The sequence below is a fragment of the Aquarana catesbeiana genome, linkage group LG05 (genome assembly GCF_042186555.1).
Source record: "Aquarana catesbeiana isolate 2022-GZ linkage group LG05, ASM4218655v1, whole genome shotgun sequence".
Taxonomy (NCBI): Eukaryota; Metazoa; Chordata; class Amphibia; order Anura; family Ranidae; genus Aquarana; species Aquarana catesbeiana.
In genome coordinates this window covers 18,713,049-18,730,589 of record NC_133328.1, presented here as the reverse complement: position 1 = coordinate 18,730,589, position 17,541 = coordinate 18,713,049, and the positions used below count along the sequence as shown (strand labels likewise).

Below are 17,541 nucleotides of genomic sequence, written 5' to 3'. Positions count from 1 at the left end.
GCAAAAAAAAAAAAAAAAGAAGAAAACAAAAGATTACAGAATGTCTGTGTTATATAATTAATAAAAAATATAAAATAAATCAATAATATAATTTTATGTTTTTTCACCTAATACCATGGTTTTTAATTGTGCATGTTTTTTGTTTGTTTTTGTTTTACTTGGATGTTTAATAAATTATTATATTTATTTAATACATTATAGGTCATGGGAGGTGATCTTTCTATAATATCTATTTTTGTATTAAAATACTACATTTTTGATATATATATATATATGTATATATTGTATTAAAAAAAAAGTAATATAATCCTATGGGATTTTCAGTTATTACCACCGTTTTCAAAGAGTTTCCAGACTTTTTTTTTAGACCCCTTGTGTGTGTATATATATATATATATATATATATATATATATATATATATATATATACACACACATACATATACATATAATAATATAATATATATGATACAGAACAAGGGAGGTCCACTTTGTATCATATATGTATTTTTGTATTAAATATCTATCTATCTATCTATCTATCTATCTATCTATCTATCTATCTATCTATCTATCTATCTATCTATCTATCTATCTATCTATCTATCTATCTATCTATCTATCTATCTATCTATCGATATATAGATATATATATATATATATATATAGATATATATATATAGATATATATATATAGATATATATCTATATATACATATCTATATATATATATATAGATATAGATATATAGATATATATATATATATATCTATATATCTATATCTATAGATATATATAGAGAGAGAGAGAGATTTCATAAATAATTAATAGATATATATATATATATATATATATATATATATATATATATACACACACATTTTTATATACACACACATTTTTATATTTATATGTAAAGTATATATTGCATATTGCTATTTATACATTATTTGTTGTTTTGTGTTTGTACAGTCCTGAGTTCTGGGATTTTTTTTAGTTTGATAATATAATTGATTATGAAATTATGAAGCACCTATATCTTGGTATACCTGCTTCTTTGTGAGCCGCCTAAAACTACAGAAATTCATCACCATCATATAAAATCCTGATAAATGGAACCCAGTGCTATCACAACCATCACATTAAATTGTAAAAAAAAAAAAAAAAAAAAGCCTTATAAAACTTTGGTCCACAAAGGAAAGGGGAAAAGGTAAGACTTATAAAACTTTATTTCTCTTTCTTTCAGGCTGCTCGGGAATGTGGGATAACATAACATGTTGGATGCCGGCTGTGGTTGGCAAAGTGGTCTACATCCGTTGCCCGGCGTGGTTCAGCATGATCGACTCCGAAGACGGTAGGAGGCAACTTTCCTGCCATTCTATCTATACTTATTGTTTCAAAGTATACTAAAGGCCAGTCAAGTTCCTCCACCCCAAACTCCCTCATCCATGTCTTTATGGACCTTGCTTTGTGCACTGGTGCTCAGTCATGTTGGAACAGGAAGGGGCCATCCCCAAACTGTTCCCACAAAGTTGGGAGCATGAAATTGTCCAAAATGTCTCTGTTTTCTGACGCCTTAAGAGTTCCCTTCACTGGAACTAAGGGGCCAAGCCCAACCCCTGAAAAACAATCCAACACCATAATCCCCCCTCCACCAAATGATTTGGACCAGTGCACAAAGCAAGGTCTATAAAGACATGGATGAGCGAGTTTGGAGGTGGAGGAACTTGACTGGCCTGCACAGAGTCCTGACCTCAACCTGATAGAACACCTTTGGGATGTATTAGAGCGGAGACTGCGAGCCAGGCCTTCTCGTCCAACATCAGTACCTGACCTCACAAATGCGCTTTCTGGAAGAATGGTCAAACATTCCCATAGACACACTCCTAAACCTTGTGGACGGCCTTCTCAGAAGAGTTGAAGGTGTTATAGCTGCAAAGGGTGGGCCAACTCAATATTGAACCCTACGGACTAAGACTGGGATGCCATTAAAGTTCATGAACGTGTAAAGGCAGGCGTCCCAATACTTTTGGTAACATAGTGTAGCTTCTGTCATTAGCATGTTAAAGAGGGGGGATAGGTAGAACCAAGAAAGACAAAATATAAGCAGATTATATTTTATTATATAATTTTATATTAATACAGTGTGTATATATATATATATATATATATATATATATATATATATATATATATATATACACAGTGGAACCTTGGTTAACGAGTAACGCGGTTAAAGAGCGTTTTGAAAGACGTGCAACTTTTTAAAAAAAATTCTGACTTGGTTTGCGAGCGTTGAGCAGAATTCAAGCTAATGGAGTGCGCAGTACCGCATTTGGCCAGAGGTGCAGGGGCGCCGGTAACACTCGGAACGGTTCGGAGCTGTTCGGAAATACTCAGAAACACTCAGAAATACTTGGAAACAATCGGAAATACCCCGTTCGCGAGTGTTTCCGAGCCTTTCCGAGGCTTTCCGAGTTCAGCCGAGCTGTCCTTGAGTATTTCCGAGGCTCTCCAGCGCCCCCCCACCTCTGGCCATATGCGGTATTGCATGCAATAGAAGTCAATGCGGAACGAATTATCTTTGTTTCCATTGACTTCTATGGGGAAACTCGCTTTGATATGCGAGTGCTTTGGATTACAAGCATTCTCCTGGAACGGATTGTGCTTGTAATCCAAGTTTCCACTGTATATATATAATTTATTTTATTTGTTTTTTTTCTTTTCGATATCTAAAGCTAAGCACAAAAATGTAAATGTATATTATTTATTATATTATATTATTTTATATTATATTATATTATATTATATATTATATTTATTGTTCTTAGATGTGGTGGCTGCACTAGTTTTCTATTTTGAGTCTAAAAAAAATTTGAAAAATATTTGTTGATCGTTCCAGAGGTCCAGCGTCCTTGTAACTTTCAGTGGACTGAACTGACATTTTCAAATAATCTTATTAGATTTCTCAGCTATCTCCTGTGAACTACAAATCACCTCCCCTCTATAGAAATGGAGAGGTGGAGATGTTTGCAGTCCAGATCAGGAGAGCAGCCGGGGGTGACAGCGCTATTCCATCAAGATACAGTACATTGATGGAGTGCTGTCACCTGAGGACAGGAAGGGTATTACTGGCAGGATCACCAGGGGAAAAGAATAGGAAAAAAAAAAAGCTTAAAAAAGCAAACTAATGCAACCGCCACATCTAAGGAATAGTAAGTTGCAACATACAGTATGACGCCTATTTTTGGGGGGGGGGTTCAGATATACTTTAAATGAGTAGGCGGCTGTCTTTGCGCACACTATAATGACACTACCTGCGCTAGTATTTCTTTATCTACAATAATCCCCGATAGTGTGTGGCTTTTGTGTTGCTATGGATACGTGGCAGATCCTGTTTCCATAGTTCTTGGATAATTAGGATGATATGATCATTAATTGGCGGGTGTGTTGTTTGTCCCCAGTAGAGAAAGAAAAGAGAAAGAGACAGAAGGACACGGAAGGGGAGAGGTGGGGAGACAGCGGGAGAGACAGATGAAGAGAGAGGAGGAGATACAATGTTGCTTTGCTGGGAGAAAAAAAAAAAGTCCAATATCAGTGATATCGATTAACCACTTCGTGTCCAAGTTTGCATTTTTTCTAGTAAATTAATTTAACCGCTTCAATCTTTCACCCCCTCTTCCTGCCCTGATCAATGTCCAGCTTTCAGCGCCATCACACTTTGAATGACAATTGCGCGGTCATGCTGCACTGTACCCATATGAGATTTTTATCATTTTGTTTCCACAAACCGGAAAAATTGTATACTCACCTTTCCGTAATTTTCCTTTCTTGTCGCATCTTCATGGCAGCACACACTTTGGGTTGTGACTCCGCCCCCACAACCTGTTAGGACCACATAACTATAAATTGCAGAGAGGGCCCCCGCCCCAGTATTCTCTGTGTATATATATATATATATATATATCACCTCAGAAGGGTGGGCATCTGTATGCTGCCATGAAGATGCTTCAGGAAAGGAAAATTACGGAGAGGTGAGTATACAATTTTCCGGTTTCCTGTCGCATCGTGGCAGCATACACTTTGGGGAATAACTCGCAGACTGGGTGGGAATGCAAAATAGGTTTATCAACAAGGAATAGAAGAGTTGGCCTGGATAACAGTTCTTCCGAAATCCACTGTCGATAAACAAGCAGAATCCACCTTGTAATGCGACGCGAAGGTGTTTTTGGAAGACCAGGTGGCCGCTCTGCAAATAGTTTCCGCAGAGACTCTGCAGTAGGCCGCCCAGGAGGTTGTCACTGCCCTGGTGGAGTGTGCCTTTAAGCCCTCAGGAATTTGTGATGTACTTAGCAAGTAAGCCTTCTTGATGGCCTTCACCAGCCATGAAGCGATGGTGCGAGAGGATGCCGCTTGACCTCTCTTAAAGCCGTGCGGGATGACTAAAAGGTTTTCCGTCTTCCTGAAGGGGTTGGTTGCCGAAAGGTATGCCAAGATGTCACCCTTGACGTCTAATGGATGAGGATTGCCCTGCTCCATAACAAGAGCTGGGAGGTTAATTTCCTGGTTGAAGTAGAAAGAAGAGGGTACCTTGGGGATCTGAAGGCCTCAGGACCACCCTGTCTGGGTAGATGATCAGGTAAGGTTCCTTTGCCAATAAGGCCTGCATCTCTGAAACTCTTTTAGCCGATGTTATGGCAATAAGAAACGAGACTTTTAGTGTTAGATCCCAGAGATCACCAGAGTGGGGTTCCTTCCATCTAGCTCATTTAGAGGCTGTACAGACAAGGAATTACACCCAGGAGAGGCTTGAACCTGGCTGGGGCGAAGCGGTAAGGGGGTGCTGGTCCATTCGGTCCTGACAGGTGAGGAAAAGTAAGAGAATACTGGGGCAGGGGCCCTCTCTGCAATTTATAGTTATGTGGTCCTATTGGGTTGTGGGGCGGAGTCACAACCCAAAGTGTATGCTGCCATGATGCGACAGGAAATGGAGCTTTCTTTAGGTGGTATTTAATCACCACTGGGGTTTTTATATTTTTCAAAAAAATAAATGAAAAAATAAAATAAAATTTTTTTGAAAATATATTTTTTTTTTTTTTCATGAATTTAGGGCAAAAATGTATTCTGCTACATTTCTTTGGCGAAAATAACCTAAAATCAGTGTATGGAAGTCTGTAGGGAAAGTATAGAGTCCACAAACTATGGGATATATATCTGAAAATGGATCGATCCCGATGTACTGACTGACAATCTCATTTCTTGAGACCCAAAAATGCCAGAGCAGTACAGATCTTTCCCAAATTACCCCCTTTTTGGGAAGTTGACAGTCCAAGGTATATAGTAGGAGGCATGACGTGTTTTTTTAAGTTGTCATTTTTTTTTGTCATAAATTTTTGGAAAATTAAGTAATGTAACTATTATTATTTTTTTTTCAAAATCGAATCTTTATTAAAAGTAGAGAAGAATATAACTATTTTTTTTTAATTCTGTCACTAGCGTAGTACAGCGTCATCATGTAAGTGGTGTGTCGGTGATCAGGGACACTGACTAGTATGAAAAATTTTTTTTTTTTTTTTTAACCACTTGACAACTGGGCACTTAAACCCCCTTCCTAACCAGACCAATTTTCAGCTTTTGGTGCTCTCACATTTTGAATGACAATTACTCAGCCATGCAACACTGTATCTATATGAAATTTTTGTCCTTTTTTTCACACAAATGGAGCTTTCTTTTGGTGGTATTTAATCACCGCTGGGTTCTTTATTTTTTGCGCCGTAAAAGAAAAAAGACAGAAAAATCTGTAAAAAAATGCATTTTTCTTCATTTCTGTTATAATATTTTGCAAATTAGTAATTTTTCTTCATATATTTTGGCCAAAATTTATACCGCTACATATCTTTGGTAAAATTAACCCAAATCGGTGGATATTATTTGGTCTTTGTGAAAGTTATAGAGTCCAAAAGCTATGGTGCGAATATCTGAAAATTGATCACACCTGAAGTACTGACGGCCTATCTAATTTCTTGAGACCCTAACATTCCAGAAAAGTACAAATACCCCCCAAATGATACCTTTTTGGAAAGAAGGCATTCCAAGGTATTTAGAAAGATGCATGGTGAGATTTTTGAAGTTGTCATTTTTTCCCACAATTCTTTGCAAAATCAAGGTTTTTTTTTTTACTTTTTTTTTTCCCACAAAATTGTCATATTAGCAGGTTATTTCTCACACACCACATATGCATACCACAAATTACACCCCAAAACACATTCTGCTATTACTCCCGAGTACGGCGATACCACATGTGTGAGACTTTTACACAGCGTGGCCACATACAGAGGCCCAACATGCACGGAGCACCTTCAGGCGTTCTGTAGCTCCCAGGCCAATTCTGACATTTCTCTCCTACATGTAAAAATCATCATTTATTTGCTAGAAAATTACATAGAACCCCAAAACATTATATATGTTTTTTTAGCAAAGACCCTAGAGAATACAATGGCGGTCATTGCAACTTTTTATCTCGCACGGTATTTGCGCAGCAATTTTTTTAACGCTTTTTTTTGGGAAAAAAACTGTTTTGTGCTTTACAAAAACCAAAACAGTAAAGTTAGCCTAATGTTTTTGCATAATGTGAAAGATGAAGTTATACTGAGTAAATAGATACCCAACATGTCACCTTTCAAAATTGCACGCGCTTGTGGAATGGCGCCAAACTTTGCTACTCAAAAATCCCCATAGGCGACGCTTTAAAATTTTTTACTGGTTACATGTTTTGAGTTACAGAGGAGGTCTAGGGCCAAAATTATTACTCTCGCTCTACCGATCGCAGCGATACCTCACATGTGTGGTTTGAACACGGTTTTCATATGTGGGCGGGACTTACGTATGCGTTCGCTTCTGCATGCGAGCACGCAGGGACAGGGGCGCTTTAAAATTTTATTTTTTTATTTTATTTTTTATTTTTTTTTATTGTTCATTTTACTTTATTTTAGTTTGATGCTTTTTTCCCAAAAAAAAAATTTTTGACCACTTTTATTCCTATTACAAGGAATATAAACATCCTTGTAATAGGAATATGGCATGACAGGTCCTCTTTACAGTGAGATATGGGGTCAATAAGACCCCACATCTCACCTCTAGGCTGGGAAGCCTGAAATAAAAAAAAAAAAAAAAAAACGATCCTGGCTTCGATCGTAGCGGTGAGTCGGTAGAAGCGCGGGAGGGGGGGACATCCCCTCTCGCCTCCCGTAAGAACGATCAAGCAGTGGAACAGCTGCTATGATCATTCTCATGGTGTAGGGAATCGCCGGCTGAAAAAGCCGATATCTGAATGATGCCTGTAGCTGCAACCATCATTCAGATATCTCCGCACAAAGTCAAGGACGTTGTATGACGGCCGGTGGGGGGGAAGTGGTTAAAACGCATTTTTTTTTTAACACAAAGTTGTCCATTTATACAATATTTCTACCACATAGCATGTACATACCAAAAATGACACCCCAAAATAGATTCCCCTGCTCCTCCTGAGTATGGCGATACCCCATGTGTGAGACTTCCACAGCTTGGCCACATACAGAGGCTGAGTACAGCTGAGCATGGCTCGGTATGGCGGGGTATTGCGGAGTATGGCGGGGTATTGCGGAGTATGGTGGGGTATTGCGGAGTATGGTGGGGTATTGCGGAGTATGGTGGGGTATTGCGGAGTATGGTGGGGTATTGCGGAGTATGGCGGGGTATTGCGGAGTATGGCGGAGTATGGCGGAGTATGGCGGAGTATGGCGGAGTATGGCAGAGTATGGCGGGGTATTGCGGAGTATGGCGGGGTATTGCAGGGTATTGCAGGGTATGGCAGAGTATGGCAGAGTATGGTGGGGTATTGCGGAGTATGGCGGGGTATTGCGGAGTATGGCGGGGTATGGCGGGGGCATGGCAGGGTATGGCGGGGGCATGGCAGGGTATGGCGGGGGCATTGCAGAGTATGGCGGGGGAATTGCAGAGTATTGCACAGCATTGCAGAGTATGGCGGGGGCATTGCAGAGTACTGCACAGCATTGCAGAGTATTGTGGGGGTATTGCAGAGTATTGTGGGGGTATTGCAGAGTATTGTGGGGGTATTGCAGAGTACTGCACAGCATTGCAGAGTATTGTGGGGGTATTGCAGAGTATTGTGGGGGTATTGCAGAGTATTGTGGGGGTATTGCAGAGTATTGTGGGGGTATTGCAGAGTATTGCACAGCATTGCAGAGTATTGTGGGGGTATTGCAGAGTATTGCACAGCATTGCAGAGTATTGTGGGGGTGTTGCAGAGTATTGTGGGGGTGTTGCAGAGTATTGTGGGGGTGTTGCAGAGTATTGTGGGGGTGTTGCAGAGTATTACACAGCATTGCAGAGTATTGTGGGGGTATTGCAGAGTATTATGGGGGTGTTGCAGAGTATTGCTCAGCATTGCAGTGTAGTGGGGATGGCTGAGCATGGATGGATGGATGCCTGGATGTCTCTGTGCAGCGCTGTGGGCACTACACATACAGCCCACAGCGCTGCAGACATCCATCCATCCCCCTCCCCGCTCACTGTGTACCGATCGGTACACAGGCGGGGAGGAGAGGGGGAGGAGAGGAACCGGCGTCATCAGATGACGCCGGTCTGTTTACATGTGATCGCGCCGTCATTTGACGGCGCGATCACATGGTAAACGGCCGCGATTAGCGGCCATTTACCGGGATCCGTGATGCGCCGGGTCCGGAGGATGTGTTCGGGTGCGCGCCCCAGGGGGCGCGCGAGAGGGGAATTCTGGGAGGACGTCATAGTACGTCCACCCAGAGTTATCCAACCGCCCTGCAGCCGTCATTCGGCTATGGGCCGGTTGGTAAGTGGTTAATTTTATTTTTTTATCATTTTTTTTAACACACTTTGACCAGAGAGCAATATAATGTTATAATATAATCATTTTTTTTGAAAATATATTATTTATTTTTTTCATTAATTTAGGGCAAAATATATTCTGCTGCATTTCTTTGGTGAAAATAACCCAAATCAGTGTATATAAGTCTGTAGGAAAGTTATAGAGTCCACAAACTATGATATATATTTGAAAATGGATCGATCCCGATGTACTGACTGACAATCTCATTTCTTGAGACCCAAAAATGCCAGGACAGTACAGATATCTCCCAAATGACCCCTTTTTGGGAAAGTAGACAGTCCAAGGTATATAGTAGGAGGCATGGAGAGTTTTTTTAAGTTGTCATTTTTTTGTCATAAATTTTTGGAAAATGAAGTACTGTAATTATTATTATTATTTTTTTCACAATCAAATCTTTATTAAACGTGGAGAAGAATATAACTTTTTTTTTTGTTTAATATACTGTCAGTAGCGCAGTACAGCGTCATCATATAAGTGGTGAGGCAATGATCAGGGACACTGACTAGTATGAAAAAAAATGTTTTTTATTTTTATTTTTTTATCAATTTTATATATATATATATATATATATATATATATATATATATATATATATATATATATATATATTTTTTTTTTTTTTTTTTCATGAATTTAGGGCAAAATTAAATTTTTCTCACAATCAAATCTTTATTAAAAGTAGAGAAGAATATAACTATTTTTATTATTTTTTTTATATACTGTCACTAGCGCAGTACAGCGTCATCATATAATTGGTGTGGCAGTGATCAGGGACACTGACTAATGACAGTATGAAAAAAAGTACGGTTTTTATTTTATTTTTTTAGCATTATTTATTTATTATTATTTTTTTAACACACTTTGACCAGAGAGCAATATAATGTTACCAAACTAACACTGTACTACTCTGGAGAAGTGATCGGTATTTTTATTTTATTTTTTACACATAATGTTTGCTTATAGCAGTGCATTAAATTGCTATATGCAAGCATTTTACTCAATGAAATCGATTCATTCAGTTTGTTTTGTTGTGTTTATCTGTGATTGGTTAGAGCTAGCCACATGGCACAGATGGACTGTGATTGGCCCTGTCTGTGTATTATGTGATCACACTGACCAATCACAGCTGGCAACACAATTGTATACAATGAATGGCATGAAAGGAAGCCATCTATTGTATACAACTGTCATGTGACCTGCTGTGATTGGTGACGGTGGTCACATGGTACCAGCAGCGGGCCACTACAGTGATCAGTCATCGGCGTCCACCTGGATCGACGAGAGGTTTCCACCGACCTCATTATGCAATACGCCAGACGGGAACCGGCTAATCAGTACAGTATTTGTTAGACATGTGCAATTCATTTAATTCCACATTCGTTGTTCGTCAAAATTTGGCACTTTCGTTAATTCGGAAGTTTAACAAATTTTTTCAGAAAACAAATTTTCTAAAAGAAGGAAATTCGAAAATCCGAAAATTCGAAAGAACAAAAATCCAAAATTCGAAGAATTCGAAGAAGAACGAAAATTCGAAAGACCGAAAATCTGAAAATAAGAACGAAAATCAGAAATTCGAAAATCAGAAAGAATGAAAGTCAGAAAATAAGAACGAAAATCCGAAATAATGAAGATCCGAAAAAAGAAAATCCGAAAAGAAGAATGAAAATCAGAAAATAAGAACCAAGTTCCGAAATAATGAAAATCCGAAAAAAGAAAATCCGAAAAGAAGAACGAAAATTAGAAAGAACGAATATCTGAAAATAAGAACTAAAATCCGAAAATTAGAAAGAACGAAAATCCAATAGTTTTCAATTTCAAATAGTTTTACAATTTCCAAAAAGAATAAAATAAAATAAAAAATAGAGGAATAGAATAGAAAAAAAAAATCCTTTTTTTTTTTCTATTCTATGTTATTGTCTTTGGCAATTGGAAAACTATGAAAAAGTTACGAATCATCCGAAATAACAAATTCCGCATCTAAACGAATAGAACGTAATGAATTCTAATTCATCCGAAGTTACGAATTATCCGAAATAACAAATGCCGCATCTAAATGAATGGAACGTAACAAATTCAAATTTATCCGAACTTATGAATTATCCCAAATAATGAATGGCGCATCTAAACGAATGGAATGTAACGAATTTGAATTTTCTGCAGTGCACATGTCTAGTATTTGTCCCCCCAAAAAATCGAGTAACCAAGACGGCGCATGCTTGGAAACAAAAAAAATGACAATACTTGACGTCACTTCCAAAGTTGTATTCTGTCTTACAAGAATTTTGGTAACTCTAGTAACCTCTTTGTTTTCGATCGGAGACTATTATGCAAAAAGAAACAAAAAACGATCTTCTCATCATGTATACTAGGCTTAGAGCCCCCCCCCCCTCCCCCTCCATCCTTTATTGTGATGGGCGGTCCCACTGACAAATAGAGAGGCCCCGGATACAAGAGGGGCGGGGCAAGCTGGCCTTGTATATAAAAGAAGAATCGATGTCTTCAGAAGTGGGATTCCTGGGATTGTGAAAAGTGAACAAGCGTTCCCATCGGGAGAGGCTAAACTGTTTTACTGATCGGTCAGCAGAGAGGCGAATTGATTTGGAGAGTGAATCTCGCTTGGGAGGGGGGGGTCACTGTGCGCAGAATTGATCGACTTTTGCAAAGTGTAATGAGGACAAAGAACGAAAATCCGAAAAAAATTTGCAAATCCGAAAGAACAAAAAAAATTTGGATAGTTTCAATTATAATTAAACTTTACATTTATTAACCATTATTATCGTTTATATTATTATTATTATTATTAATAATAAACAATAATAATAATGAAAACTGTAGTAACAGTTATAAACTATTAAATGATAGGTATTGGAATCTCCTTTCAAATTTGTCTGTTAGTGAACGTAACGAATACGAATTTATCCGAAGTTACGAATTATCCGAAATAACGAATGCTGCATCTAAACGAATGGAACATAACTAATTTGAATTCATCCGAAAGTAAGAATTATCCGAAATAATGAATGCCACATCTAAACGAATGGAACGTAATGAATTTGAATTTATCCGAAGGTGCGAATTTATTTGAAATAACGAATATCGGTCATAACGAATGGTCAGCAGAGAGGCGAATTGATTTGGAGAGTGAATCTCAAGGGGGAGAGGGAGGGGTGAGGGAGGGGGGAGGGGGGGTCACCGTGCGCAGAATTGAGCGCCTTTTGCAAAGTGTAATGAGGACAAAGAACGATAATCCGAAAATTTGCAAATCCGAAACAACAACAAAAATTTGGATAATTCCTATTATAATTAAAACTTTACATTTATTAACCATTATTATTATTATTATTAATAATAATAATAATAATAATAAAAATAATAATAATAATAATAATAATAATAATAATGAAAACTATAGTAACAGTTATAAATGATTAAATTATAGGTATTGGAAATTCCTTTCAAATTTGGCTGTTAGTGAACGTAACGAATGCGAATTTATCCGAAGTTACGGATTATCCGAAATAACGAATGCCGCATCTAAATGAATGGAAAGTAACGAATTCGGATTCATCCAATGTTATGAATTATCCAAAATAACGAATGCGGAATCCCCAGTCAAGTTTAGCTGTCTATGGAACGCTCATACAATTCATTACAAATGCTTTCCAGGGGTCAGAAGGAAACATTGGGACGTTCTCAGTGGAAACCACCAATGTCTAACGAGGTGGAACAGGACTGGAGGATGAAAGCTGATTATTTTTCCGCACTGGATCAGAGATCGATGTCGTAGGGCTATAAATTGTCCCTTTTAAAGCATTTTTTTTTCTTTTTTTTCCGCACTGGTTTGTCTACATTTTGCAGGATTGGTTTTCTTAGAAAGTGTTGTTTTCTCTGTGTGATGTTACCGGGAAGTCCATCTGATAAATGACAACCAGCGATATTAAATTGTGACACAGGCTTGACTCATACTGACGTAAATTCAAACTGGAGCAGCCCTGGCATCCGAATTGTGCTAGTGCCCTCTAGTGGTCCTGTGCAGCAAACGTGAACAAGTCGTTTATTGAAACTGAACAGTCTTGAGATACGGTGGCTGCCTTAGTTTTCTTTATTTCAGGCGTTATTAACCACTTCAGCCCCGGAAAGATTTGGCTGCTGAATGACCAGGCCATTTTTTTGCGATTCGGCACTACGTCGCTTTAACTGACAATTGCACGGCCGTGCGACGTTGCACCCAAACAAAATTGATGTCTTTTTTTTCCCCCCACAAATAGAGCTTTCTTTTGGTGGTATTTGATCACCTCTGCGTTTTTTATTTTTTGCGCTATAAACAAAAAAAGAGCGACAATTTTGAAAAAAAAAAACACAATATTTTTTACTTTTTGCTATAATAATATCCCCATTTTTTTTTTTTTAAAAAGAACATTTTTCTCAGTTTAGGCCGATATGTATTCTTTGGACTTACAAACATCTCGTGTCCATTACATGACGAGAGGTGTTCTATAGTTCACACAGGAGAAACGGACAGGGCTGATAGGACTGCTTAACCACTTCAGCCCCAGAAGATTTTACCCCCTTCCTGACCAGAGCACTTTTTGCGATTCGGCACTGCGTCGCTTTAATTGACAATTGCGAGGTCGTGCGATGTTGCACCCAAACAAAATTGACGTCCTTTTTTTCCCACAAATAGAGTTTTCTTTTAGTGGTATTTGATCACCTCTGCGATTTTTATTTTTTGTGCTACAAACAAAAAAAGAGCAACAATTTTTTTTAAAACTTTTTGCTATAATAAATATCCCCCAAAAATATATAAAAAATATAATAAAAAATATGTAAAAAAAACTTTTTTTTTCTCAGTTTAGACCGATACGTATTCTTTTACATATTTGTGGTAAAAAAATTGCAATAAGCGTATATTGATTGGTTTGCGCAAAAGTTACAACGTCTACAAAACAGGGGATAGATTTATAGCATTTTTATTATGATTATTTTTTTTTTTACTAGTAATGGCGGCGATCTGCGATTTTTATCGGGACTGCGACATTATGGCGGACACATCGGACACTTTTGACACATTTTTTTGGGACCGTTGTCATTTATACAGCGATCAGTGCTGTTTAAAAATGCACTGATTACTGTATAAATGTCACTGGCAGGGAAGGGGTTAACACTAGGGGGCGATCAAGGGGTTAAGTGTGTCCTAAGGAGTGATTCTAACTGTGGGGGGAGGGGACTGACTAGAGGAGATGATAGATCGTGGTTCCTAGCTATTAGGAACTCACGATCTGTCCTTTCTCACAGAACAGAACAGGGATTTGTGTGTTTACACACACACGTCCCTGTTCTGTCTCTCGTGCCCGCGATCGCTCGTGGCCGGGGGTCATCGCGACCGTCGGCCATGAGGATCGGCACCCCCACAGTGCAGCGGGTGCATGCACCTGCTATCCCGACCCCGCGACGTACAGTGACGGCGATTCGCGGGATTGTGCCGCCCTGCCGCTGTATAATGATGGCGTCTGGTAGGCAAACGGTTAATATAGGTGAGAATGGGCTAACATTCAAGGGTAACTCATCACATGTAAAAAATAGACCAGTGGCCTACAAACTGTGTCCCTTTGCTTGCCTTTATCAGGCCCTTGGGGCGTTATTCTTGTCACTGACACCAACAATGGGACATAATTCTTTCCACACTGACAACAAAAATGGGGCACTATTCCTCCCACTGACACCCAACTATTTCTCCCCCTAATAACAGAGATTGGACCGTAAATGGGCCCTTTTCTTTAGGAAGCTTGGAGACCACCTGGTATAGACTAAACTCAAGAAGGAACAGTAGTGGACTTTTGAGGCACCCAACTCAAAATTACTTTAAAATCAACAATTTTTTATTTGTGACACTTTATCTCCGCAGGCACACTATCCTCTTCCATGCCTACAAGCCTAACAGAGACCCAGCTTGGACAAAAGAGCTTGACTTGTCACTCTCGGAAAACAGTTGAGGACAGATGAGCATGGATCTCCTTAAAGGCTCCATTAATGTTAACATTCAAGAAACAACCTATAAACTTCAAAGTCGGTGGCATCGTACCCCGGAACATCTCCACACCATTTCATCTTCCCTTTCAGACAAATGTTGGAGATGCCTACAGCAGAGAGCCACACTCCTACGCATATGGTGGTCCTGTCCGAAATTTTGCCTTTTCTTTTGGGGCTCAAGTCCACTTCCTGATTGAGAAAATGCCAAGCCAAGAGCTTCCCTTTAACCCCGCCTCATTCCTAATCCACCACATTGACATGTCACCCACTACATACAATCGCTCTCTGCCTTTGAGCTTATAGAACGTGGCCAAAACAGTAATCCCCAGACTGTGGAACTCCACTAAGATGCCTGAGAGCTCGGACTGGTTTTGCAGGATAGCTCAGGTAGAGGAGATGGAGGAACTGGTGCATATCAATAGAGAAACTAAGTTGTCACAGTCAGGGGGTCAGGCTCGGAGACCAGTAGATATAGCAGTCGAGAGGCTCCCAATGATCACCTGGATAAGTGCAGCAGCAGGTCACCCAGACGAATGACATCGGCTCACCCGAGGTGCATATTCTAAGCACTAACGACTATTTACCGGAGCACCTAATGGTGGAGCTGTTTTTTTCTGCATGTTAGTACCAGGTTGTGGTCCTCAGGATCGCCCCACCAGGAGGTGAGAAAACCAGGTTCCGGTGGCAGATATAGCATGTAACATACCTCCCAACTTTTTGAGATGGGAATGAGGGACACCTATCCGCAAAAGTATGCAGGCATAGGACACACCCCCTGCCACGCCCCCTTAAAGAAGAATTGTGCAAAAAAACAAGATTGGTTATACCCACAAGTGCTTTTTTTACCACTACTGTTCCTTTATATTGGCTTTTGGAATTTACAAATGCAGCAATTTAGAAATCAGATGAAATGTTTAGCGCTGAAAAACACTTTTTGATAGATAAAAAGTGCATTTTATATACATTTATATAGTTCAGACCAAAATGAGGGACAAATGAGGAGGAAGGAGGGACAGAGGGACATTGCTCCAAATCAGGGACAGTCCCTCGAAATCAGTTGGGAGCTATGCATGTAGAGATCAAGCAGAAGCGTAGACAGTAAACAAGCCGAAGGTCGGTAGAGATACAGGATGGCAGCAGGAGTGACAAGAGCGAGAAATTGGCTGGAGAGAGAACAATAATCTGGCAAACAGGAAGTGCTACATGGCTAAAATAGGAAGTTCATGGGAGGAGCAAAAAGTTTAAGGTTCAAGAGAAACCAGCTTCAAAGCAAGTATTATAAACAAAAAGTATTTCTGGATAAACAAAAAACAAAAAAACACAATCATATGGCTCCCAATAGACATATCTGTATAGAATTGCCTCGCTGCTCAAGGTTGCCCCAGCCTAGCACCTGATTAATATATCAATGCATATATTATATATATATATATATATATATATATATATATATATAGCACCCCTCTGACACCTTAAAGGCAGGGAGGGGCTAGCATTTCACCCTGGGGCTAAGTCCATGGCTAAAATTGAGGGGGGGTTGGCGAGATATTGGGCACCAGTCACTTCTGTCTTTTTAAGGTTTTATTGCAGAACAGTTAAGGAGGTGATGGTTAGGGGTTCCAGATACCATAGCAGATCACTTACAGACTCTCTCCAGATCCATGTCTATCTTTACAGTGTCAGAACCTTTACGCCGACCCAGCAACACTGTAAGCACGTTCCCAAATTTCAGTGCATCCTTAACCACTTGCTGACCAGCCACAGTATATATGCTGCGGCAGGTCGGCTCTCCCGCGCAAACCGACGTACCTTTACGTCAGTCCGTGCATGTTAAACTGCAGGCGCGTGCACGCCAGCGGGTCCTGCAGACCTAGTGTCCGCCGGCCACCCACGATCGTGGTGAGGAGAGGCAGAACGGGGCTCTGCCTATGTAAACAAGACGGATCCACGTTCTGTCAGGGGACAACTTTGAGATCTGCTGTCCCTAGTGATCAGGAACGGTGATCTCTTTGTTGTCCCAGGCAGCCCAGCTCCCACACAGTTAGAACACACCCAGGGAACACAGTTAACCCCTTGATCGCCCCCCTAGTGTTAACTTCTTCCCTGCCAGTGTAATTTATACGTAGATCGGTGCATTTTATTAGGACTGATCAATGTAATAATGTCACTGGTCCCCGAAAAGTGTCACTTGGGGTCAGATTTGTCGCAGCCCCGCTAAAAATCGCAGATCGCCGCCATTACCAGTAAAGACATAAATAAAAATAAAAGTCCATAAATCTATCCCCTATTTTGTAGACAATATAACTTTTGCGCAAGCCAATCAATATACGCTTATTGCGATTTTTTTTACCAAAAATTTGTAGAAGAATACATATTGGCCTAAACTGATGAATACATTTTTTTTTATATGTATTATGGCAGAAAGTAAAAAAATATTGATAGTGATTTTTTTTTCAAAATTGTCGGCCTTTTTTTATTTATAGTGCAAAAAATAAAAATCACAGAGGTGATCAAATACCACCAAAAGAAATCTCTATTCGTGGGGAAAAAAGGACGTCAATTTTGTTTGGGTGCAACGTCGCACGACC

General features: G+C 39.4%; 1 protein-coding gene across 6 annotated transcripts in view; it reads left to right on the top strand.

Annotated features, from left to right (window-relative positions):
* Positions 1-17,541, top strand: part of ADCYAP1R1 (ADCYAP receptor type I) — a 271,371-nt gene that overhangs the window by 185,873 nt on the left and 67,957 nt on the right. For all 6 annotated transcript variants that reach the window (XM_073629495.1, XM_073629492.1, XM_073629493.1 and 3 more), the window contains one exon: positions 1,247-1,354. In XM_073629495.1, coding sequence (XP_073485596.1) covers positions 1,247-1,354 — 108 coding nt within the window. The remainder of the gene's footprint in view (positions 1-1,246; positions 1,355-17,541) is intronic.